Here is a 27868-nt window from a genome sequence, read left to right on the forward strand (position 1 = left end):
TTGGGGGGTCTAGTTTCCAAAATGGGGTCACTTGTGGGGGAGCTCCAATGTTTGGGCACACAGGGGCTCTCCAAACACAACATGGCGTCCGCTAATTATTCAAGCAAATTTTACAATCAAAAAGTCAAATGGCGCTCCTTCCCTTCCGAGCCCTGCCGTGCGCCCAAACAGTGTTTTTTCCACAAATATTGGGTATCTGCGTGCCCAGGGGAAATTGCACAACAAATTTTGGGGTCCATTTTTTCTTGTTAGCCCTATGAAAATAAAAAAAATTGGGTCTAAAGTAACATTTTTATGAAAAAAGTTAAATGTTCATTTTTTTCTTCCACATTCAAAAAAATCCTGTGAAGCACCTGAAGGGTTAATAAAGTTCTTAATGTGGTTTTGAGCACCTTGAGGGGTGCAGTTTTTAGAATGGTGTCACTTTTGGGTATTTTCTGTCATAAAGACCTCTCAAAGTGACTTCAAATGTGATGTGGTCCCTAAAAAAATGGTTTTGTAAATTTTGTTGGAAAAATGAGAAATCGCTTGTCAACTTTTAACCCTTGTAGCTCCCTAACAAAAAAAAATTTTGGTTCCAAAATTGTGCTGATGTAAAGTAGACATGTGGGAAATGTTATTTATTAACTCTTTTGTGTGACATATCTCTCTGATTTAAGGGCATAAAAATTCAAATTTTTTAAAATTGCTAAATTTTCAAAATTTTCGCCAAATTTCCGTTTTTTTCACAAATAAACGCAAGTGATATTGAATAAATTTTCACCACAATCATGAAGTACAATATGTCACGAAAAAACAATCTCAGAATCAGGGGGATCCGTTGAAGCGTTCCAGAGTAATTACCTCATAAAGTGACAGTGGTCAGAATTGTAAAAATTGGCCTGGTCATTAACGTGCAAACCACCCTCGGGGCTTAAGGGGTTAAAGATACATCTGAATATGCTCAGGCAAGACGCATTGTTCAATTAGTTTAGTAATGTCCACATAATAATTTGAGAGCTGTGGACATGCCTCATGCTCAGGCACTTTGCACACAGTTAGTTTGTTTAAGAGTTATCCTTTGTTCACTGCAGAGTAACTGAATGAAACTTTTTACTTGTCAAGGATGGCCAGCATGGTGGTACAGCTGAGAAGATATCTTCAGGGGAAGTAATAGGAGACTACATTATCAACTGCTAAACCAATGGAGTCTGATTCAGCCAAGAGCCTGTCCTCAGCAGCTTTGCAAAGAGGGACACATGAAAGCAAAAATTATGTCAAAGGAATTATAATGCATGAACAATGCAGAATTAATTTAAGGCTATGTGCCCACGTTGCATTTATGAAGCAGAAAATTTCTGCTGCATAAATGCAAGTCCTCTCCCGGAAAAACGCATGCGGAATTCCGCACGCGTTTATCGCGCATTTTTCGCGCGTTTATCACGCGTTTTCCACATGCGGAATTGCCTTGCGTTTTTTATGCATTGGACTAAGGCAATTCCGCTTGCGGAAACGCAAAATTAAATGACATGCTGCGGATTTTTGAACGCGGCATAAACGCTGCGGAAAAATCCGCAGCATGTGCATAGAACTTGCGGAATCCCATTGGGGACCATGGGGTGCGGATATACATGCGTTTTTCAAGCGTTTACGCTGCGGAAATTCCGCAGCATATACGCTTGAAAAATGCTACGTGGGCACACAGCCTAAGACTGCTTTTAAATGGAATTATTTATCACGGTTTTGCAACCTGAGAAATGAGAGCAGCATGATGCAGAGACAAAGCAATATTCCAGCAATGTATCACTGGCTGCTTGCAATGATGACATTTGATAAAATGACAGTTTAATCAGCAGGAGATTATCACTGGAGAAGTACTAAACCTGCTGGCAGGTAGACAAGCATATTCTTGAGCTCTGTATAGCCCCACCACCGATTGGCAGCTTTCTGTCTATGCACAGTGTACACAGAAAACTATCAATCAGTGGTGTGTGCGGGGTTATCCAAAGTTCAGCATTTCGAGAAGTGCTATATATGCAGCAAATAAAACGGATTTTATCAAAACTGCAGCAAGCAGAGGAGTATGTGACACATCGCTGGAAACAGGGTCTCTGGCCCTACATTGTGCTGCTCTCAGGTGAGGTAATAAGAACCTGGTGAAAAATTCCCTTTAACAACATTTCAACACTTTTACTATGGAAACGATTAACTCTTTAAGTTATATTTTAAAGTGGATCCGACACCAGATTTTACAATATAAACTACTTTATTTACATTATTAGGCTGTGTGCCCACGATGCGTTTTTTAAGCGTTTCCGAAGCGGCAAAAACGCTGCAGAAACGCTTAAAAAATGCTTGGTAGAAGGCCTGCCATGTTCCCCAATGATAATCCGCATGTGCTGTGCATATGCTGCGGAAATTTCCGCTGCGGATTATCATTGCGGAAAAAAAACGCAGCACTACCAATTATTTTGCGGAAGTGCAGCGTTTTCGCCGCCATTGACTTGCATTAGAACGCATGGATTGCTCATCACTGTATATGTAGATGCGCATTCCATGCGTTCTAATGTGCGGATGGTACCCGGGTCTGGAAGAGGGAGACTCTCCTCCAGACCTGGGTACCATAGAAAACTGTAAAAAAAAAGAATAAAATAAAAAATAAATATTTACTTACCTTCTGGTGGCCCCCGATGCGCTCGTCCTCCTCGCATGCTGGCAGTTCGCGATGGACTGAAGGACCTGCGCTGACGTCAGAGTCATGTCATGGGTCACGCGATGCTGACGTCGGCAGGTCCTTCAGTGTACTGCTGCCGGCAAGGGAGAATGGAGAGAAGCAGGACACCGGGGGCCATCAGAGGGTAAGTATAGATTTATTTTTTTACCATTCTTTAGGTCACACTATATAAATCCATGCCGGTTGCATGGATTTATATAGTGCAACCAAGTTGACAAGCACTTTCCAAGTGATGCTAAAATCGCTTGGAAAACACTTGTCAACCTGCATGCGGAAATGCATGTGAAGAACACTTCACTTCCGCATGTCCCTGGCAGGAAAACGCATGTACAATCCGCATGTACAATCCGCATGTGTTTTTTTCTGCCAGGGAGATGCAGAAACGCTCAGGAAAAATCCAGAGCATTTCTGCATTGTGGGCACATAGCCTTAAATAGATCTCATAGCCCTGATGAGGCGGCTGTATTTATTATTGGTTGTATTGACTGGGCGGTGATTCACAGCCCAGTATCCAGCGCACCCTTTCCCTCTCTCCTCTGCTTTCAATGGCCCCAAGCGCACGCTGGATGTTGGGCTGTGACGTACGGTGAAAAGCTGCCCACTGCCCTGTCAATCAGGGGGGTGCGTGCAACTGGGTCACGCCTGGGCGAAGTTGACGGATATCAGTGACAGCTGCAGCCAGGGTCATGTGATACGGATTGAGCGAGCAGCGATAGCGCCGCTCACAGGCACATATGGCAGCAGAAGGTATTTACAAAAATACTTATTTACAAGGTGTAAAGCGATGGGGGCATTATACAATGTAGTGGAGCACCTCTAAGTATAAGGTAAGCTGCATTGCGTAAGCATTAGCTCAGCTAGACTGCTGAGCTCACAGGTATGAAGAGGACGAGTCACTTTATGGCTACATGAAATGTCCTACTAGTCATGGACTTGTTAGATGCTGATTTGTACGACCCTAACATGGTGAGACTTCCATGTAGAAGGTGGGCTCTGCACTGCTCTGCTCCCAATGCATGCTCATCTAGGTGGTGGAAACGCGTGGTGACATCTGAAATGCCAAGCTGAGTCTCCTGGGTGAGGGAGCAGCCAATCCCTGGGCTGGAAGGATTACAGGGCTGGAGGGTGTGGAGGCACAGGGGTGTGAGGTGACATCACTGCTAGCTTCAGCAGGAGCCTCCATCTGCAGCCCTGTGCTCGGCATGGACAGGACTCGGAGGGCTTCACTGCAGGGGGGATCGCGCAGCCTCCTGTAAACTCTGACATTGGTATAGGTTCTCGGGAAACCATGAGAGGAGGCTATCTGTCCTGCTGCCGCAAGAAGAGGGACAAGAGGCAAACTGCGGGGGACCTGCTGCAACAGAAGGTAACGAAACCGCACAGTGATGGCTGTCTGGATAGGGGGCTGCACTCAGTATAGGGGGCTGCACTGAGTATAGGGTGCTGTTACCGTCCTCACTGGCTGAGGGGCTGCACTCAGTATAGGGGGCTGCACTGAGTATAGGGTGCTGTTACCGTCCTCACTGGCTGAGGGGCTGCACTGAGTATAGGGGGCTCTCTTGTCGTGTGCTGTTACCCTCCTCACTGGCTGAGGGGCTGCACTGAGTATAGGGGGCTCTCTTGTCGGGTGCTGTTACCGTCCTCACTGGCTGAGGGGCTGCACTGAGTATAGGGGGCTCTCTTGTCGGGTGCTGTTACCCTCCTCACTGGCTGAGGGGCTGCACTGAGTATAGGGGGCTCTCTTGTCGGGTGCTGTTACCCTCCTCACTGGCTGAGGGGCTGCATTGAGTATAGGGGGCTCTCTTGTCGGGTGCTGTTACCGTCCTCACTGGCTGAGGGGCTGCACTGAGTATAGGGGGCTCTCTTGTCGGGTGCTGTTACCGTCCTCACTGGCTGAGGGGCTGCACTGAGTATAGGGGGCTCTCTTGTCGTGTGCTGTTACCCTCCTCACTGGCTGAGGGGCTGCACTGAGTATAGGGGGCTCTCTTGTCGTGTGCTGTTACCCTCCTCACTGGCTGAGGGGCTGCACTGAGTATAGGGGGCTCTCTTGTCGGGTGCTGTTACCGTCCTCACTGGCTGAGGGGCTGCACTGAGTATAGGGGGCTCTCTTGTCGGGTGCTATTACCGTCCTCACTGGCTGAGGGGCTGCATTGAGTATAGGGGGCTCTCTTGTCGGGTGCTGTTACCGTCCTCACTGGCTGAGGGGCTGCACTGGTGCGAAAACTGAAACAGCCTCCTCTGAGCTTTTCTACACCTTGGAATAAGATGGAGAGACCCTGCCCTGGTTGCTGAGTGCTCCGCATTGCTCCTTAGGGAATGGTACCTGGCTGACTTTTCCGGTGGAGGGGCTGGGTGTGTGTTTGTTGCGGAATATACAGTCGCCCTCGGATGTTTGCAGCTTATTCACACTTGGAATTACTTTGGCTCTGGGATTAGCCCCATCAGTGTGGCTACCTTTTGTGCTTTCTGGGCATATCACTTACTGAGGCAGTTTTCAAACAGTAATATGGATTTCCCATTGAACACTATGTGAATTTGTTATCAAGCGGATTTCACAAAGAATTTGTGTTGAAATTCTTGTGAAAAAAAACCCTCAGTATGTGAATATATATAGATAAAGAATAGACTGCAGGAAAGCAGCCCAATGTGACAGCAAGCTGTGCCTGTGCTATGGAAACTGACATTGTAGGACACTCCTTTCTGAAGTTCTTTCTAAATTATTAGGGCAATGAACTGAAATTTCTAGTATCTGTTATGTGTAATTATCCATACTTACCTACAAAACTACTTTGCTTGTCGTTATAAATAATTAGATAAAGTATAAATAATTATATAAAGTTTTTAAGTAGATTTTACATTTGACTACTTTTTGCCTATAGGAGCCGGAGGTCCAAGCTGCCTGTAGTGGCGCCAGCCCCAATAATCCTATGGGTTTAGTGTATTGCCGCTCAGCCAGCTGCTTAGTATATTCTGAGCCTGAAGGTGGATTTTACTTTGGATATAAACACGAGTTTCTGATTCTTCGTTTTGTTTCTTTCCTTAGTTTTTTCCTCCGCAGCAGGCTTGTAAACAGCAATGTTTGATACCCCCAATTTTCACTCTATTCCTCCGGGGGGGTACATTAGCAGAACGTTATAGCTGAGCATTACATTTTGACTACATGATTGCAGTGTGTTTCTACACACTTAACTTCATCCATTTGTGTGTTAACAAAACAAGGGAAAAAGTAATCGAGTTTTCCAAATCACCTTTTAAAGTAATAAAAACGTGGAATCAGCTTGCTGTTGGCTTCTCATAAAAGGTATGAAAATACAGCAGAATAATAATCATTATGATCACTGGACAAGTGCGATCCAGAGGTTATCCATAAGGTTATCAGACGTTATTCACATCTGGACTCACGCAGGTTTTCCTGGTTCTTATACATTCTGTAACTGTAGAGATGGCTGATTACTTGACACACACATTTAGTGATTTTTAGTTTTTTAGATTTCTGTAGCCCTACAGTAAAAAAGTAAAGACATTTTGTTGTCTTGTGCCTTCCTTATGTAAGTTTTGGATACTGTACAGTGTGAGGTTACATTCACATGTCTGTGTTTCAGCTCAACAGCCTCATATAATATACTGTTTAGTTTGGGTTAGTGGACCCACGGCCGGTAAGGAAATCAGAGTCCATTCATGGATCATGAAACACAGATATCCTGTATGACTGTGGCCATATGGCTCAATGCCTGTTTACATCCACAGGTGTGCGGCCAAATGTGATAAAAATTGAGCTTCAACAGGTTGTCCAGACACTTTTTTTTATTGAAATACTTAGAAAAGTACAATATAAAATAGTAGAAATACTCATCTTTCTGGTACCCTGGTGCTCCCATGCCCACACTCCCAGATTCCCCTGCTGGTCTCTACTATCTGCTAAATCTGGACAGAAAGGTGCAGAAGAACCAGGAGCAATGGAAACCGAGCTCCCAAATAAAATGACTTTCTGCATATTGCTGTCCTTTACAAGCACATAGCTCATTAGTTCTTTCCGGGTCTAACATCTATGATCACACAGGAATCGGAGTCAGATTTGTTTCACTGACTCCGCACTAAGAACACTGTGATCTGTGTATCTGATGTACTGTGACTGCAGGTTTCCACTGGAGAGCTTTCTACAGCTCACATTACTAATAACAATTTTACTTCATTAGATATGGACTTTTGTTTTAAAACGATCCAAAGCTAGATTTACACTTTTGTCAGAGTCTCTATTGGGAGGCTACATATCAAGATCTGTCACCATTACTGGAAAATAACAGGAGCATACAGCATTATTGTATGTAATAGGAAAAGACTGCCAACCAAACGAAAACCAAAGGGGCCCCATTATAGTTAAAACGGTCTGCATGGCCATTTGAGAGCTGCATGACATAGGGGCAGAGACCCTGATTGCAGTGAAGTATCACTTACTGGTCTGCTTGGTGTCATTTTTATAAGGTCCCTGTATTATCTGCTGCAGATCTACTGGTCTCTGAATGCGGAGCTCTGTATAACTCTGCTCACACCGCTGATTGGCAGCTTTCTGTAATAATCTCCCACTGATAAAACACTGATATTATCAAAACTACAGCAAGCAGCCCAGCAAGCGACACAGTGCTGGAATCAGGGTCTCTGTCTCTACATTATGCTCTAAGGTTATTTGGCAAAAAGCTAGTGACAGATTCCCTTTTAAGGCGTTGAAAAAAAAAAAAAATTATTTACTGGTTTGATGGGGGTCTCTAGTTTCTGTATATACACGCACACTTTAGTGGAGAGTAACTGCACATGATCTAGCCACTATTCTGCCACAGTTTTGTACAAACACCCCAGTCTCTAAGATTTTGGGGTTTCAGTGGTTGAATTTCTACACTAATCAGTCCTTCATATCAGAAATAAGTTCTGGACCTCTGTAATATAGATGTCTGCTGTTTTGAGACTGCCCTACTAGGGTGTCTAATTTTTCACCAGGTTTTGTGACCACTTGGAAAGGCTTAACGTGAAGCAAGTAGGCCGCAATACAAAATCTGTAATAGGACCTCCATGTGCCACTAATAATACTGATGTCTTCTAATATGTCAGAAATGCGTTTGGGTCCACTCAGGCACAAGGATAAATTACTGCGCCTGCTCTTGCACCCCCTCTAGCTTTGCCCCTAATCGTTTGCTTTGGCTGAGTACCGTAAATGCAATATCATATTTTACTATGCAAAGTTGACAAAATATCCTTACATATCTGTATTTGTAGTTCAGACCCTTCAACCAAGTAGTCCAATTCTACGCATTTTAATGTGGCAGCCAATAAATGTGCCAGCTGAAGCTTGTATTGCTGTGTGCTGTGTTCAAATATTGGCAGGAAAGTTTGGACTCTGTAAATGTTGGACCAGAAATCTTTCGACATAAAACTAAAAATATTAAAAATTGTTCACAAATTGAACATTTCTGAGAGTTGTTTGGGCGTATATAGAATGGACAAAATCAGTCTTGACTTTCCAAATAGGAATGTTGGCTAACAAGCAAGTAACAAGTACTTCGCCATGGTGTTCACTACTATAGCCAGACACGAGAGACGATGACAGGGCTTGTAGAAGGGTTGGAATTGTATTTCATGTTGAATTATTATTATTATTATTATTTATTATTGTAGCGCCATTTATTCCATGGCGCTTTACATGTGAAGAAGGGGTATACATACAAGAACAATTACAATAATCTTGAACACAATGTGACGGCGACTGGTACAGGAGGAGCGAGGACCCTGCCCGCGAGGGCTCATAGTCTACAAGGGATGGGTGAGGATACAGTAGGTGAAGGTAGAGCTGGTCGTGCAGCGGTATGGTGGAGCGAGGGTTACTGCAGGTTGTAGGCTTGTCGGAAGAGGTGGGTCTTCAGGTTCCTTTTGAAGGTTTCCACGGTCGACGAGAGTCTGATGTGTTGGGGTAGAGAGTTCCAGAGTAGGGGGGAAGCACGGGAGAAATCTTGTATGCGATTGTGGGAAGAGGAGATAAGAGGGGAGTAGAGTAGGAGATCTTGTGAGGATCGGAGGTTGCGTGCGGGTATGTAGCGGGAGACTAGGTGTGAGATATATGGAGGAGACAGGTTGTGGATGGCTTTGTATGTCATGGTTAGGGTTTTGAACTGAAGTCTCTGGGCAATAGGGAGCCAGTGAAGAGATTGACAGAGAGGAGAGGCCAGGGAATAGTGGGGGGACAGGTTGATTAGTCAGGCAGCAGAGTTTAGGATGGATTGGAGGGGTGCGAGAGTGTTGGAAGGTAGGCCACATATATATAAATAAATCATATATATTTCAGGATAAAATCTAATCCAGATTATGTCTGCCTATTGTTAATTATCTCAAGTAACTTTTTATTTGTCCTCTGAAATAATACTCATTTTACTTTATTACATTTTTCTTTCGAAAAATAGTCAAATAATTAAAATATAACCAAAGGTAGAAAATAATTGCCAAAAACTAACCTAAATTGTTTCGACAAACCATCCCTTTCAGAAAGTAAATGAAATTCACAGCTGGCATCTCAGGGGTTCAGCCAGAACTCGGTGTGCTTGTGAGAGAACAAAGCTGTATTCTGGCATATTACATTCATGTCAGCTCTCCAGCCACATTACAGAGCACAGAGCTGCGTTTTGTCTGTTTATGTCTGCTAAGGTTTCAGCAAGGATCATTTAGGACTTTCATTCAAAACAAGTCTTTGGCAACTACTCTCCAGGGGATTCGTACTGCGTTTCAAATGTGATGCCAATTAAGGCCATAAAGCGAGGACACAATGGCTGGATTCCTTTAAAGAAGACTCTCTGGTAATCACAAATGTGTTACTTACTTAAGGTATAGGCTTTCAAGATAAACAATGTAGGTGCTTAAAAGCAAATAACATAAGTCAATACGCCTATTCTCTCTTCTGTGTATTTATCTAAAATTAGAATGCTTTATTATTATTTTTTTCCTAAGAATTTTTGCATTTTTGGAATTACAAAATACATAAAAATTACTAATTTTGCCATACACTATACTTTTATTCTAACTTTCTGCTAGCGTTTTTATAAAACTGGGTTCACATCTGTTTTTTTCAGTTTTTTTATGCCTGAGCAGATCATATGTGACATTTTTGTGCACATTGTGCACTGATCCAGAATCCACAGCTATACAAAAAAATAGAGAGATGTCAAGTGTGACAGCTGATGCCGCAGTAGAGTACTGTAGGCAACGTTTTATTATCAGCATTTATTACTGTGGAAGGAAGTAGGAGTCTGAGACATGAAAATGGGGCTTAACTAGAGCCGGTACATTTCTAGTTGCCAGGAGAAGATATATCTGACCATTGAGCCACTGATTGGTTGCGCCAGTCATATACTGGTCACAGGTCATCAAAGTGAGGGAGCGCTGTTGAAGGGTCAGGTGTTGATCCAGGGAAGGAATAGAAGAATCCTGTTTACATTGGACAGCATGTTGGCTCAGTGGTTAGCACTGTTGCTTTGGATCCTGGGTTCAGACCCCACCAAGGAGTTAGTAAGTTCTTCCATGATTTGTGTGGGTTTCATCCCACACTCCAAAGACATACTGTGAGCACCAATGGGGAGAGTGATGATGATGTCTATGAAGTGTTGCAGAATATGATGGCGCTATATAAGCAAAGTATAATAAATACATTATTTTAGAACATTCGCAGCTGTCTATACATAATATTGAAAGGATAGCTCAGCCCAGTACCATTGTCTCATAGGGAAAGTCTATATCAGACGACCATTGTCTCATAGGGAACGTTTATATCGGACGACCTATTTAAGTAGATATTTTATTCATAATGTATAGATTTACTGTTTAGTCTGATAACTAGAAGAATGATTCCCAGTAATGTAGTTAAATTACAAAATAAGTGCAGACTTGTAATAAAGCAACGCACAATATAGTGCACCAAAGATCTAGAGATGAAACCTTAACACCCTCTATATCATGGAAACCGTGACCAATAGCTGTAAGATAAGTAACCCATCAGTCAGCCATAGAGTAGTAGAGTCATAGATAAATGAAGGATTTTCTGTGATGCTGCAGTCATACACGTTTGGTTACATTACAATGTCCTAGATATACTGTGAAGAATTCAGCTGAATACTAACTCTACTGATTGAGTCTTCACCACCCCATAAATACCCAGTGAAAACTGAAGCAAACAACGCGGCTACATCACATGTTGGAATATTACATCTGCAGCACCCAGATAAAGCAAAGTCACAGCTTTTAATTTCTATCATGCAGATGTTTTCACACTGAAACAAATTCTCCTGAATGACTTGGATTTATAAATGAATTCAGGCTTCATGCACACTGCAGCGTTGTACTGTGGAGCCATGTGCTGCTGTATGACGGCCATGCAATGCGGCACTACAGCATTCTCTCTCCAATATGGATCTACAATGTCATCTTTATTCTGGTTATTATTCTGCATGTCATTCAATAGGGAAGAAAGGGACCACATCAGAGAGAAGTCCGTCACCTCTTTCTGATCCCTATAATTGTACACTGTATATAGTTCTTTCACACAGCAAAGGATTATGAGAAGGGATGAAATGGAGGAACAAAGAACTATGTGGTGCAGTCATCCGCTAGAACTGAGACCTTTTGTAACAGGTGGTGGAGCTTTTAGGGAAGATCATTCTTTTGTGTGGATGTTGTTACTATCTATCCTGTTTCATTTTTCCCAGGGGCTGAGAAGATTTTCCTATAATAGTCTTCAAAAAGTGTGATGCTGCCCTTTACAAGATGAGACGGTTCCATAAGGCGATGGGAGATTAGACCATTACCTGCTTATAAAGTTACAAATACAAATATTAGGAAGCACTATCAAACAAAAATATAAATACATTTCTTTGTGGATGTAATATGCATTTCTGTACCTATCGGACTCCTAGACCAAGTTACAGCACAGACCATCAACAGTGATAGAGGTGAGAAGCTGTGAAATGCCTCTAAATAAATAGAGAAAACTTTAAAGGGCACATGGATATCAGTGAGGTGGGGTCTCCGCTCAGGTGAATTTGGAGAGCCATTAATAAAAAAAAACAATTTCAATTTTAGTGCACTCTAGCCCTCCACATTGTACGTAGACAGGTCTTCTTAAGTGGCCACCATGGAATACTGCATGAATGGCCATCTACATCTTTAGGGAGGCCAGCGGCTGATCTCCGCATTAGACAACTAGGTAAAGAAACAATTTGGGTTTGAAATAAAAACAATCTTATATCTCAGTCTCACAGCAGCCATGTTACTTCATGCCAAATATTTTTTTTATATATTGTTATTTTATTTTACTGTTTTACTTCCATTATACTGCTAAAATGCTACAGTTAACGCCCGCTATGAATCTAGCTTATTTGTAACAATTTTGTGTGCAATAGTAGTGTGCTAACCACCCACACCACAATGTGATAATAAAATGCACTAAACCTACACACCTTGTAGAATAATGTTTGCTGGGTACAAAGAAAGCAGAGAAAATACTGAAATGACATAGCATGGTGGCTCACTGATTAGCAATGTTGTCTTTGGGATCTTGGGTTTGAATCCTACCAAGGACACCATCTGCATGAAGTGCTTAGTCTCTCCCTTTGTTTCTTATGGGTGTATTGACTCTTTATTAATTTTACCTTTGTGTATATCTGAGATAGATGATATAAAGTTAAGAAATATTTTCCTATAATGTTTGCAATGTTGGATTCATTATTGATTTATTTAACCAGTGAATATTTCTATATGCTTCCAATTTTACATCTACTTAATTTACTAGAAAACCGCAATTGTTCAGCCATACAGCAAGCAATAACAATACTTGGCGTAATGCCTGAAGGATAACCCACCATCAGCAGAAATGAAGAGGTAGCTGGTAATAAACAGGGATTTTATTTTCATGGAAGATCATTTTATTTCTGACAGAGCAAATTTGGCTTTTTGCCGCACTGAATGACCCCCTGACACTCCTGTAGTGAAGCCCCTTACCAAGGAGGATCAAGGGACAATTGTATTAATCTTGTTTTTCAGCTCAAATCATGCAGAATGGACATAAAGTGCACTACACATTGTATAAATGGAGGATGGCAGAGAACATGGACGAAAAATAGCATAACATACAAAGCAAAAAATTCTGAGGAATTATTAACACAAAAGATGACTGATCTTTATTCTGACCTCCTTAACATTCTTTGTAGCTGAAAGGATTTCATGCAGAACATGAGGAAAGGTCATCAATCTCCATGAGCAGCCAGAGGACTATAAACATGGACATCTGGGCCAGCCTTGAGAAGATACAGGTTGTACAATAAGCCTGATGGCGCAACAACCTGGGCCTTCTGGATAAGCTTCCAAACATCCACATTTATAAGTCAGTTTATGTTGTAAAGCTTTAAAAGGAACCTGTCAGCATGACAGAGCAGTCCAATCTACAGACACTTGCTGTAGAGAAGGGGGAGCTGGGCAGAATGATGTATAATTGTGAGAAAAGATTCAGTAGAAAGGCGCAGTCAGACAGCATCACATTGCAGTGCACGGACTGGCCGATGACTCTCCTGACCCGAGCGTCACAGCATGTAAATTTCCATCGGGCCAGGAGAGCCACTAACGCTTCACAGCATTGCGATGCGATCGTCCTCCGTGTTATATGGCCGTCTGACTGCACCGTAGCCCATGTTATAATCATTTTAACCTCTGCTCTTTCTGGGGTTTTGGGTCCAGTGAGCAGTCCTATCAGTGACTGACAGCTTTCGCTGTATAAGTGTGCATAGAGAAATAGCTGTCAGTCACTGATAGGATCAAGTAGAAACTTTTTGTTGTTTCTTAAATATTTATTTTACTCACTTATATAGCACCATTAATTCCACAGTGCTTTACAGACAGTATGGGCACTGTCCCCATTGGGGCTCACAATCTGAATTCCCTATCAGTGTGATCTTTGGAACGTGGGAGGAAACCCACACAAACACAGGGAGAACATACAAACGCCTTACAGATGTTGTCCTTGGTGGGATTTGAACCCAGGACCCAGTCCTGCAAGGCTGCAGTGCTAACCACTGAGCCACCATGCTGCTATATATCTGCTATCAATGAATTTCAACATTAGTGGATGACAACTTCAGGGGTGAAAAGGTATCATCACCCATTTTCTTCTACACAAGACTTTAAACGACAGCCTGAAAACTCAATTGGGCAAATAAAGTACATAGAACACATAACATGGAAAATACAAAGTCTAATAAACGTTCTTTCATTTCTTTTCATGTAAAATTTTAATGTAGTGTAAATTTAAGTGAATGAATTGTGGTGGAAGGTCCACATTGCCTTCTTCTCCTCATTTATTGAATGTTCACTGATGGTGATTGGCAAAACTGGTCCCCACAAGATTATTAACTGCTGAGTAAAAGAACAAGACAAGAGAGGAAAAATCGTATCACTCTCCTGGATGAGAATGGGACCCATTTTTAGATGCTAGTGTAAGCGAGCCCTTATAGTGAGAACAGTGATCAAAACTGCTTTATGTCCATGATGTGTCCATGATATATAAATCACTGTCCTCCTCTCTCCGCACATCACATGCATGTCTAGAACAAGCGACACAATAGAGCGGATAGTTTTTCCAAATGCCGCATGCTTTAGCTTTTGTTTTGTTTTTTCATTGTTTTTTCTTTGCAGGTTTCTTAAGGGTTTTCGCTACATTTAGCTTGCTGTAGGTGATTTTCAAGTGTTTTTTCAAATCGCTATAGAAAAACAAATAAATTATGAATGTACTTAAGATTAGAGAAAAACAACAGAAAAAAATACATAAAAATCAGCTACAGTTTAGAAAGCTGCAAAAAACTGTGTGAAGGAGGGTTGAAGAAAGTTACATCATGTACTTATGCCAACTAACTGTTCTATTCCATTAACTTTCCAATGAGAGAAAACTCATAATGTTCATTCTTTGTAGAAGGACTGTGTTATATAATCTCACAGCGAAAAGATTACTGAAGGGGCCCCACTGTTATAGAAGCTCCAGCAGGTTTCAATTAGGGAAATAGGAAAGAATGTAAATGTTAGTTTGAGGGCAGAAATTATATTTTTACAAACTTATATTTTCCTTTTAATGCTTTGCATTATTATTAGTTTAAAAGAAAGTCTATGACATCTGCACAGCAGGTAAATAATGCACTAAAAAGAATAAATATTCATAAGGTTTATTGGCATGAAGAATGGAAAATATTTTGCTTCCTATTTTTCTTCTTTTATGTGCCAGTAAAGTATCTGTGGTTTTTATTCATAAATGTGAAAACGTTTGATCAATGAAAAGAGCACGAGGTAAGGACAAATATATTTTTCAGCAGTTGTTATGCCAGGATTGTTTCATAACCATTAAGCAACTTGGCCAGTGAACTTTTGAATGATTTTTAGGAACGACTGCCAAATCTGGAAAAACAGACTTAAAAAGATTTAGCTCCCTGGCTCTTCGGTGTCTCCTTATATGGAGATCATAACCTACAGGACGAGAAGTACAGCGATCTGACTGACAGTCTGACTAAACAGTGTCAGCAGGCTGATTAGCAGGACCCAGGCGGTACAGCCAGGAAAGTGCAGTCATTGTCCAGGACTGGATTCCCAACTATATAGCTAGTCTTCGAAAAGCTCATTATGTCTGAAAATAAGAGATTTTGTTCATTAACATTCTAAAAGTGTAAATAAATTGTGTGCAAGGATCACACATAGCGCAAAGCATACCTCAATGATAGATATTGTATGTAAATAGCACAAACACAATGGATACTTTAAAGTGCAGTTTATTTTGCTGTAAGCGTTTAGAAAATAAATCATGATGGATCCTATTTATTTTTATGGGATTACAAAGTTCATTAGTTTGTATACGTCTTCAAGTACAGTCATATATTTTTTTATTTTTGGAATTCTTCAATTGGCTGCAGATAATAAAAGCATACCATATAGATATTTCCAAATGGTGTACTTCTGTTTCCAAATGACTCTGAAACCATAAGATTCTAGAGCTTCTCCTAAGGGTATGTGCACACAGAGGTTTTTTTAGCAGGTGTTGGAGCAGAAACTGAGCAAAAACTATCCAAATCCTCCTGAAAAACTCCTTCAAAAATTGGAGGTACTGCTCAATTTTGTCTCTGAAAACGCTGCAAAAAAACCTATGTGTGCACATAACCTTTTTTTAAAAGTCATGTTAGGCTACATTCCCATGATGAGCTTTTGGTGAGTTTTTGATGTTGTAGATTTTCTGCCCCAGTTCTGCACCAATTAAATAAAATAGGTTACTTGCATTTTTTCAAAAATATGCAGCATAGAAACTCCCCAAAAGCTCATCATGGGAACACAGCCTTAGGGTATCAAAACTTGAAAACCCCCTAAAGGTTATATGCACATGGAGTTTTTCGAGGAGATTTTGGATCAGAAACTGAGTGGAAATTTTCTGAATTCACCTCCAAATGTCAAAACTCCTCAAAAACTTTGAGTTTCTGCTCTGTGTACACATAGCTAAATACATGAAACATATATCTTTGTACCATGCTAGATGTAGACATTTTGTGTTATTCTGTGCATGATGAAGAGACCTGAGTAGTCTCGAAAGCTTACTATTTGTTACCATCTTTTCAGTTAGCCAGTAAAAGTGATGATTGAGCACTAAAATGGCCAAGTGCTTGGTACTCGAATCGAGCAGGTCGGACTCTCGGACGGGCTCGACTTGAGTACTGAGTATAATGGAAGTCAATGGGAAACTCGAGCAGTTTTCCAGAAGACCCTAACAGGAGGGCTGGGGAGACAGGAAAATCACTAAAATGAATGGAAATAGCGCTCAAATGGAATGGGAACAGCATGGAAAGATGCCTGGATGCATCTCTGACTGCCAGGTCGGCAAATCTCGGCAGGTGCACTGCGCCTGCGCCCACCATTTCTGCTAAGGGAACAGGAGGAGGAGGGCCATACAATAGGGATGGTATACAATGAGATTCATCTTAACCCTTGAGGAAGCCACGCTAATAGGTGGCGATACGCATTGGGTCCTCTCTCCAGCATTATGCTGCTGAGAGGATATGTATGACTGATCATTTAAGACATAGAGTCACATTGTCTCCCTCACTCTTATTTGAGCATGGCTCACTACAGTTATCTCATTGTATACCATCCCTTGTATGTTTTGGAACTGTATGATTTAATTCCTTCATACGGCATTTTGCGGCATGTATCTCATTACTACTGTCAATTGTTATTTATAAGTATAAACAGATTTGTAGAGAGATACATTCTAGTTGTTCATGACAGCTCAAAAAAACTTTAGGTGCTGGTGACACATGTATTACATATTTAGTGCTCTATGTCAAGCCTATTAGCCTGTAGTATTTGAGTAAACATATTGGAGGAGTGTTGGTCCCTATGCGGACCTTCTTGGTGATTATTGTTAGCTGATGTAGGCTTTTTAATTGTTTTTAACTTTGTAGTTCTCATTGTTCAATAATAAAATTTATATTTTTTGTACTACACTGTGTTCCAAATTATTATGCAACTAATATTTTCTCAGATTTTCCCAAATTACCTATATGAATTGCAGTCATTGTAATTTTCCAGTATAATTGAAAGGTTTTTGTACAAACTGCCTATGATAACAGTATATTTTTTAAAAAATAAAAAACTCAAACTGCACTCAAAATGCATGTTCCAAATTATTATGCACAGCAGAGTTTTCAACCTTTTCATTTTAATAAAGAACAAAAAAATTGTAATTTTTGAAATTATAAGCATTAGCAGGTTATTACAAACTGAAATCAAACAGTTTTCAACTCAAAACTTTATTCTAGGTGATGTTACATTTGCACATAGGACCCTTTGTTCGAAAGGAGCTTCTGAACTCTCTCGTCCATTGAATTTGTCAGGTTTTGGATGGTTTCTGCTTTAATTGTTTTGCATGAGGACAGAATACCCTCCCAGAGCTGTTGCTTAGATGTGAACTGCCTCCCGCCATCATAGACACTCCTTTTGATGATGCTCCAGAGGTTCTCAATGGGGTTGAGGTCAGGGGAGCATGGGGGCCACACCATAAGTTTGTCCCCTTTTATGCCCATAGCAGCCAGAGATGCAGATGTGTTATGTGCAGCATGAGACGGGGCATTATCATGCATGAAAATGATCTTGCTGCGGAATGCACAGTTCTTCTTCTTGAACCATGGAAGGAAGTGCTGTTTGAGAAACTCCACATACATTATGGAGTTCATCTTTACCCCTTCAGGGATCCTAAAAGGGCCGACAATCTCTCTCCCCATGATTCCAGCCCAAAACATTACTCCACCTCCTCCTTGTTAGCGCCGTAGCCGTGTTTGCATGGGGTGTCCATCAAATGTCCATCAAATGTCCATGCATGAAATGATCTCGATGGTCCAAATGGATGGAGTGGAGGATGGCTGGTTGATGTACACCCCATGCAAACACGGCTACGGCGCTAACGAGGAGGTGGAGTAATGTTTTGGGCTGGAATCATGGGGAGAGAGATTGTCGGCCCTTTTAGGATCCCTGAAGGGGTAAAGATGAACTCCATAATGTATGTGGAGTTTCTCAAACAGCACTTCCTTCCATGGTTCAAGAAGAAGAACCGTGCATTCCGCAGCAAGATCATTTTCATGCATGATAATGCCCCGTCTCATGCTGCACATAACACATCTGCATCTCTGGCTGCTATGGGCATAAAAGGGGACAAACTTATGGTGTGGCCCCCATGCTCCCCTGACCTCAACCCCATTGAGAACCTCTGGAGCATCATCAAAAGGAGTGTCTATGATGGCGGGAGGCAGTTCACATCTAAGCAACAGCTCTGGGAGGGTATTCTGTCCTCATGCAAAACAATTGAAGCAGAAACCATCCAAAACCTGACAAATTCAATGGACGAGAGAGTTCAGAAGCTCCTTTCGAACAAGCGGTCCTATGTGCAAATGTAACATTACCTAGAATAAAGTTTTAAGTTGAAAACTGTTTGATTTCAGTTTGTAATAACCTGCTAATGCTTATAATTTCAAAAATGACAATTTTTTTGTGCTTTATTAAAATGAAAAGGTTGAAAACTCTGTTGTGCATAATAATTTGGAACATGCATTTTGAGTGCAGTTTGAGTTTTTTATTTTTTTTTAAATATACTGTTATCATAGGCAGTTTGTACAAAAACCTTTCAATTGTACTCTAATAGTTATTTGACTGGAAAATTACAATGACTGCAATTCATATAGGTAATTTGGGAAAATCTGAGAAAATATTATTTGCATAATAATTTGGAACACAGTGTATTCGTGATCCTGATTACTTGTATACACACTTCTTTTTCTTCTTTTTTCATGTGCTCATTAACCAGGTGTGTTATTGGTGATCCCATTAAATATTAGTAGTGCCCTCAGTTTTTTCATGGCCCATAGCCTGGAACAGCTCATTTGCATATAAGAAAAACGTGGCTTTCTCTGGAATAAAGCATAAGATCGCAGATATCAAGGTATCATTTTATTAATCTTCCCATGACCTATGTGCCCATATAGAAGGCTCAGGAAGGTTACCGTAATCCTAATGACAGGATCCTTTTAAAGGCCTGTGATAATTGGAGATTTTGCATTGAGGCCCACAAGCTTCAAGTTCCGCCACTTCCCCAAAGCCTACGTACATATACATATGATATCATTATGGAGCCTTGGAGGATATACTGTAACTGTACAGAGATTTCCAGTATACAGCTCGTACTAAACTAGGCGTCCTGTTATAAATCTGTATGCTGTGAGCTTCCTCTAGTAGCAGATGCAGATAACCATTATTACAGGGGGCAAGCAAGGGAATGTAGTTCAGTGAAGTGCCTCCCACCATCTGGCCCCCATAGCTATAACGTGTTCTATAGTATGTACACCAGTAATAAATTAATGGGCAGAGGAAGTAAAATGATACACAATTGTATATGGTAGGTCCATAGTGACTTGATTACCGGTACAGTGTGAATTATTCCATAAATGCTTTGTAATCCGTGCACCTATCTGGTAACATACACTCTAGGACGAATATTTAAAACCTTATAACTTGATAACTGTGCTCCATTGAAATGTACCAATCTGGGTGGCCCAGGCAAATTTTGGAAGTGATGAAATCCCCCATTTAGCTGTGAGCATATTTATTCTCCTAATACGTCCTCATTAAGTTCTTCGATGTCTCTCAGCACGCCAGATGCTGCATTAGGAGGTCTGTTGTGGCTGTGAAAGTGAAATGCCTCCCTGCATGCTACTGCTTCACCAAGCACAAGAGACTGTACGAGACACCACATGAAATAGGAATGTTTTCCAACAAGAACAGACAATTGAATCCACCAGGAGTCTATTCATCAAAGTCTCGTATGAAGAATTTCATCATTACTACCTTTATTTTGGGAACATAATTTGCCTGTTTGAATGAAAGCACATGGCTTAAATCTAGGAATGGCGTTCCGAACATGCACCAAGTTCATGGAGTTTGCCGCAGCTGTGCAGAATGTCTAATTTACAGTAAAAGTTCATGAACAACCTTATTTACTGAGACTAGAATAACCCTTTCATTTGTGACTGAAACCAACTTGTTCTAATAATTTCAGGATCGTCTCTTTGTAAAAGTATAGGGAGAAAATGAATTTACCAATGGAAGTCAGCCATTGTATCCTGTAAGCCTGCAGACTGGAGTACTCAGGCTGCACTGTACGGTCATCTCTACTCAGTCTAAAAGAGCTGCACTGCTGGAAAGTCAATCTCAAGTTGAACAAACAGGGTTTATACACCATGAAAAGGATCTGTTACCTGCCGTAAATATATATTTTTTAACCTTTTGTAAGTGCCGCTGTCCTGCTGTATCTTGTGTGTATTTTTTGTTCCTGCCCTCTCCATTCCTGAGGTTTTTCCTGTATACCAAGGGAGGGGGGTGGGAATGATGTGCAGAAAGACACCCCTAGAATAGACTTGAGGATCATACTCCTTTGGCTAATAAGACTAGATTTGCATACAGGGAAAAAGTAATCATATTTAACCCATTCACCCCCGTGCGATTTTCCATTTTTTGTTTTCGTTTTTTCCTCCTCTTCTTCCAAGAGCCATAACTTTTTTATTTTTCCATCAATATGGCCGTATGAGAGCTTGTTTTTTGCCGGACGAGTTGTACTTTTGAATGACACCATTGATTTTACCATATAGCTTACTGGAAAACAGGAGAAAAAAAAGTGTGGTGAATTGCAAAAAAAAGTGCAATTGCGCAGTTGTTTTTTAGGTTTTTTATTTGCCATGTCCACTAAATGCTAAAACTGACCTGCCATTATGATTCTCCAGGTCAGTACGAGTACACAGATACAAAATATGTATAGGCTTTTTTTTATTTACCATAAGTGGCGGAAAAAAAATCTGACCTTTGTAAGAAAAAAAAATTTGCTTATGTCGCCATTTTCCAAGACCCGTAGATACGATGTTTTGATTGCCCGTTATTACATTTTATTGTAATGTTGCGTCGGCCAAAAAAACATAATTCTTCCGTTTTGATTTTTTTTCTCGTTACTCTATTTACCGATCTGATTAATTTATTTTATATTTTGATAGATTTGACCTTTGTGAACGCAGCAATACCAAATATGTGTATTTTTATTTTATTTTAAACTAGCTATACCCGGCCACGCGTTGCTGTGGCTGAGTCTGGTTAAATGGAAAAGAAAGAAAAGAGAAAGCGCACGTTTCTAAAATATTTAAGTTCACAATGCTTGTGGGTATACAATATTTTTTCTTGTTCCATTGTGTGTGTAGATATAGAAATTGTCTGGTTTGCCGACTCTAGAACACGCAACATATAATTGTCCATGTGAGAAGCAATCCGTGTCTAGATTTAAACCGCACAATTCTAAAGATATCAGATGGGGCAATGCTGATGCTGTTCATAGTTGTGCCCATCAGGCAGGCATGGTGGCAGCCTGTACCCTGTGACCCCTGCAGGCCTGTACTCTGCACAGATCACTAAAGAGGTCGGTACTTGCGGTCAGGTATCACAATGGAGCCGGTCATGTCAGGGATTACTAGTTATGCAATTCCCTAGTACAGAGGGAATGTGACAAGAGGGGGCGCAGAGATGAAGGCAGGCGGCAGAGGAGGAGGGAGTGATCCGCTTGACATGTCCCGGGCCAGTACCAGCCAGATCTCAGCGCCACAGCACCGCTGCCACCTTTGGCGCAGTGGTATTTGCAGTTGCTCACTATCCACCCACTGCTGCGAGGTTCGGGCCCAGCTCAGCACCCAGAGCGGAGGCTGCACCCTGCGCCTCTCCATGCAGCCTCCCTCTCTTCTTCCCTCCCTTTTCCACTTGTTGTTGCGCAGTTGGAAATAAGACTCACCTGCCTGAGAAGAAGCTGCAGCAGCAGCAGTGCCGGGGAGCAGAGGCGGCCACCTCTCAAGCGGTGGTGGTGATGAGCAGCAGCATCTTTCGGCCTTGAACAGACAGTCTCGTCATTCCCCTTCCCCTCAACCCACACGGGGGACAAGAAAGTAGCAGAGCACAGGCAGCGGTTCGGGCAAATGAAGGAGAGGGAGAAGGGTTTATGAATGAGATGTCACTAAGGGGTGGAGAATTCTGGGTGGCCTGGGAGAGTCAGCCTGGGACTGAGCTCGTAACCCCCCTCCCACTCACTGTTGCTTTTACGTCCAACAGCTGGTATATAAAAACATAGTAGGTATATAAAAACATGCGTGTATTCGAATCTATCTGTATCTGTGTAAGAATACACACACACACAGGCCTGGACAGGAAATCTGTCAATCCGGGCAAATGCCTGCTGGGCTCAAGTACTAAACTACAAAGTTAGTCGCCAGCCCACTAAATGTTTTTCTTGCTTCTCACTGTGTGGGCACACGTGCGTACACGCACACACTCACGTCCCTACAGCGGTCACACAGTGCTCTTAGAATTTTTGACACTGGCCAGTACCAGTGGGCAGTATTTGCTCTCTCTAGTCCCTGCTAACTGGTGAGAATATGAGTTCTGCTCTTCAGGGTACCCAGCGCCCATGATGCAGCTTTTCTTCTTCCTCCTCATCTTCGGGATCTGGGTGAGTTTCAATATGGAACCAATTTTATGTATACAGCAGCCGCTTGGTGTCCCATATAATGTATATGCAGTAGCCACAGCACTGTGTCCAATATAATGTACACTGCTCAAAAAAATAAAGGGAACACTTAACAGAATATAACTCCAAGTAAATCAAACTTCTGTGAAATCAAACTGTCCACTTAGGAAGCAACACTGATTGACAATCAATTTCACATGCTGTTGTGCAAATGGAATAGACAATAGATGGAAATTATTGTCAATTATCAAGACACATTCAATAAAGGAGTGGTTCTGCAGGTGGGGACCACAGACCACATCTCAGTACCAATGCTTTCTGGATGATGTTTTGGTCACTTTTGAATGTTGGTTGTGCTTTGACACCCGTGGTAGCATGAGACGGACTCTACAACCCACAGAAGTTGCTCAGGTAGTGCAGCTCATCCAGGATGGCACATCAATGCGAGCTGTGGCAAGAAGGTTTGCTGTGTCTGTCAGCGTAGTGTCCAGAGGCTGGAGGCGCTACCAGGAGACAGGCCAGTACACCAGGATACGTGGAGGGGGCCGTAGGAGGGCAACAACCCAGCAGCAGGACCGCTACCTCCGCCTTTGTGCAAGGAGGAACAGGAGGAGCACTGCCAGAGTCCTGCAAAATGACCTCCAGCAGGCCACAAATGTGCATATGTCTGCACAAAAGGTTAGAAACCAACTCCATGAGGGTGGTATGAGGGCCCGACATCCACAGATGGGGATTGTGCTCACAGCCCAACACCGTGCAGGACGCTTGGCATTTGCCACAGAACACCAGGATTGGCAAAGCCGCCACTGGCGCCCTGTGCTCTTCACAGATGAAAGCAGGGTCACACTGAGCACATGTGACAGACGTGACAGAGTCTGGAGACGCCGTGAAGAGCGATCTGCTGCCTGCAGCGTCCTTCAGCATGACTCGTTTGGCAGTGGGTCAGTAATGGCGTGGGGTGGCATTTCTTTGGAAGGCCGCACAACACTCCATGTGCTCGCCAGAGGTAGCCTGACTGCCATTAGGTACCGAGATGAGATCCTCAGATCCCTTGTGAGACCATATGCTGGTGCGTTTCGCCCTGGGTTCCTCCTAATGCAGGACAATGCCAGACTTCATGTGGCTGGAGTGTTTCAGCAGTTCCTGCAAGATGAAGGTATTGAAGCTATGGACTGGCCTGCTCATTCCCCAGACCTGAATCCGATTGAGCACATCTGGGACATCATGTCTTGCTCCATCCACCAACGTCACGTTGCACCACAGACTGTCCAGGAGTTGGTGGATGCTTTAGTCCAGGTCTGGGAGGAGATCCCACAGGAGACCATCCACAACCTCATCAGGAACATGCCCAGGCATTGTAGGGAGGTCATACAGGCATGTGGAGGCCACACACAATACTGAGCCTCATTTTGACTGTATTAATGACATTACATCAAAGTTGGATCAGCCTGTAGTGTGTTTTTCCACTTTAATTTTGGGGGTGACTCCATATCCAGGCCTCCATTGGTTAATAAATTTGATTTCCATTGCGGATTTTTGTGTGTTTTTGTTGTCAGCACATTCAACTTTGTACAGAACAAAGTATTCAATGATAATATTTCATTCATTCAGATCTAGGATGTGTTATTTGAGTGTTCCATTTATTTTTTTGAGCAGTGTATATTCTTATGGGCAAATAAAAAATAAATCTTGAAAAACCTGTTTAAATGGGTAATCCCAAGTTTGGAAGTTATTCCCTATCAATGTGGACCTGACCTCTGGGACAACCACGATCCCAAGAACTGGAGCTTTGAAGAGCACCATGTAAAAGGAGCTGTGGTTGATCATACGCACATTGATATGTAGCTCTTTGAATATCTCCTGTTAGAGAGTGGTGAGGGGCATTACTAAGCAAAAACAAAATTCAATGATCGGGGGTGATGGATGTTGTTGTATGTGGGGTTAGTGTGCCAGGGTTTCTTTTTGGTCCTATTCCAGCCCTACACACACACTCTTCCATGATATGTAAATGGTGAAAAAATGTTCAAAACATCTTGATTCATATATACAGTGCTGGCCAAAAGTATTGGCACCCCTGCAATTCTGTCAGATAATACTCAGTTTCTTCCTGAAAATGATTGCAATCACAAATTCTTTGGTATTATTCTCTTCATTTAATTTGCTTGCAAGGAAAATACACAAAAGAGAATGAAGCAAAAATCAAATCATTGATCATTTCACACAAAACTCCAAAAAATGGCTGGGCAAAAGTATTGGCACCCTCAGCCTAATACTTGGTTGCACAACCTTTAGCCAAAATAACTGCGAACAACCGCTTCCGGTAACCATCAATGAGTTTCTTACAATGCTCTGCTGGAATTGTAGACCATTCTTCTTTGGCAAACTGCTCCAGGTCCCTGATATTTGAAGGGTGCCTTCTCCAAACTGCCATTTTGAGATCTCTCCACAGGTGTTCTATGGGATTTAGGTCTGGACTCATTGCTGGCCACCTTAGAAGTCTCCAGTGCTTTCTCTCAAACCATTTTATAGTGCTTTTGGAAGTGTTTTTTGGGTCATTGTCCTGCTGGAAGACCCATGACCTCTGAGGGAGACCCAGCTTTCTCACACTGGGCCCTACATTATGCTGCAAAATTTGTTGGTAGTCTTCAGACTTCATAATGCCATGCACACGGTCAAGCAGTCCAGTGCCAGAGGCCGCAAAGCAACTCGAAAACATCAGGGAACCTCCGCCATGTTTGACTGTAGGGACCGTGTTCTTTTCTTTGAATGCCTCTTTTTTTTTCCTGTACACTCTATGTTGATGCTTTTTCCGAAAAAGCTCTACTTTTGTCTCATCTGACCAGAGAACATTCTTCCAAAACGTTTTAGGCTTTCTCAGGTAAGTTTTGGCAAACTCCAGCCTGGCTTTTTTATGTCTCGGGGTAAGAAGTGGGGTCTTCCTAGATATCCTACCATACAGTCCCTTTTCATTCAGACGTCGACGGATAGTACGGGTTGACACTGTTGTACCCTCGGACTGCAGGGCAGCTTGAACTTGTTTGGATGTTAGTCGAGGTTCTTTATCCACCATCCGCACAATCTTGCGTTGAAATCTCTTGTCAATTTTTCTTTTCCGTCCACATCTAGGGAGGCTAGCCAGAGTGCCATGGGCTTTAAACTTCTTGATGACACTGCGCACGGAAGACACAGGAACATTCAGGTCTTTGGAGATGGACTTGTAGCCTTGAGATTGCTCATGCTTCCTCACAATTTGGTTTCTCAAGTCCTCAGACAGTTCTTTGGTCTTCTTTCTTTTCTCCATGCTCAATGTGGTACACACAAGGACACAGGACAGAGGTTGAGTCAACTTTAATCCATGTTAACTGGCTGCAAGTGTGATTTAGTTATTGCCAACACTTGTTAGGTGCCACAGGTAAGTTACAGGTGCTGTTAATTACACGAATTAAAGAAGCATCACATGATTTTTCAAAGGGTGCCAATACTTTTGTCCACCCCCTTTTTTAGGTTTGGTGTGGAATTATATCCAATTTGGCTTTAGGACAATTCTTTTTGTGTTTTTTTCATTGAAGACAAATTAAATGAAGATAATAATACCAAAGAATTTGTGATTGCAATCATTTTCAGGAAGAAACTGAGTATTATCTGACAGAATTGCAGGGGTGCCAATACTTTTGGCCAGCACTGTATATATATTTAGAGAAAGACAGAGAGATACACAAATTTTCTTGACTTTCTATCAATAGAAGCCAATGGGCATGTGGTGTATGTGGAATTAGAAGAGATGTGATTAATGTTGATTATTTAGTTCACAGATACTTAATTTCAATATTAGGAGCGTAATTTGCAAACAGTGCAAGGATGTAGATAATTGTGTTGTTAGAAATCTCTTATGTGAATGGTTACATCTCTCTTCACATTGTTATCTTGACTGTATGCCTTAGTACAAAGAATTCTGGAATATTACAAACTCAAAATGATTTAATAATATGTGACAAGTTTAAAAGTCTGCTTTCTTCTAGTGACAAATGGTGTTTCTGTCCCTCGGTATAGAGCAGCTTTATTCATTAGAGGTTTCCATAAATTCATTAAATATGACATTACAAGAATGTCAGAGGTTCATCCCAACAACTGCTATGCACACATGTTGCTGTTCCAGAATGTCAATATAATGGTGGGGTGGGGGATAACATAAAGCCTAAGGGTAAACTATACCATTTCCCTTAGATTTTCTACGGGCTGTAACATTTGGCAGTAAGCATGCAAACGATAATTGTAACATAAATACTATATACAGGTATACAATGCATTAAATAATCATTCTATAAATATATTATTGTTTAGCCAGTTTCTGAGAGTGTACACTGCTGCTGGGACCATGTCCTGCTCTGTGATGTATATCTTCCTCATTACAATCTCACAAATTCCCTCAAATCACCTCACGATTAGCAACAGAATTAGGGCAGCAATACACAGCCGTGCTCCAAATACATGGAGATAACAGCAATCATGGCAGTATACCCCATCAATGTAGTGGTCAATTGCAACTCTGCATCTCAGGCACACATCACAAACTCTGGCCCGGGGGCCAAATTTGGCCCTCATGGTGATTATATTTGGCCCGCGATTCACAACATGATACTATTATTCTGTATGGAAGGCTATGTGGGGTCATTATTCTGTATGGAGGACTATGTGGGGCCCATTATTCTGTATGGAGGCCTATGTGGGACCATTATTCTATATGGAGGACTATGTGGGGCCCATTATACTGTATGGAAAACTATGTGGGGCCCATTATACTGTGTGGAGGGTTGTATGGGGATCACAGTTGGGGCATTATAGTGTGTTGGGGTCACCATACTTTGCCAGGGGAGTTGAGAAGGGGTACAGTAGGGTCATCATACCCTATGTGAGGAGGGTACTGTGGCATAATTCACTATGGGTATCATTCTGTATTTGAGGGGGGCACATTTGTTGGCATCAGCAATCTAGGGGCTTCAGTAGGA

The 27868-nt window shown here is 41.9% G+C and overlaps 1 protein-coding gene across 1 annotated transcript in view; it reads left to right on the plus strand.

Annotated features, from left to right (window-relative positions):
• Positions 1-3836: 3836 nt before the first annotated feature.
• The window catches only part of TNS3 (tensin 3), a 403696-nt gene continuing 379664 nt past the window's right edge, over positions 3837-27868 (plus strand). The window contains exon 1 of the mRNA XM_073678347.1: positions 3837-4079. Within this exon, the coding sequence (XP_073534448.1) occupies positions 4002-4079 (78 nt within the window). The 5' untranslated portion in view covers positions 3837-4001. The remainder of the gene's footprint in view (positions 4080-27868) is intronic.

The sequence above is a fragment of the Phyllobates terribilis genome, unplaced genomic scaffold (genome assembly GCF_046119375.1).
Source record: "Phyllobates terribilis strain yellow unplaced genomic scaffold, ASM4611937v1 Scaffold_4__5_contigs__length_816908805, whole genome shotgun sequence".
NCBI classification, from domain to species: domain Eukaryota; kingdom Metazoa; phylum Chordata; class Amphibia; order Anura; family Dendrobatidae; genus Phyllobates; species Phyllobates terribilis.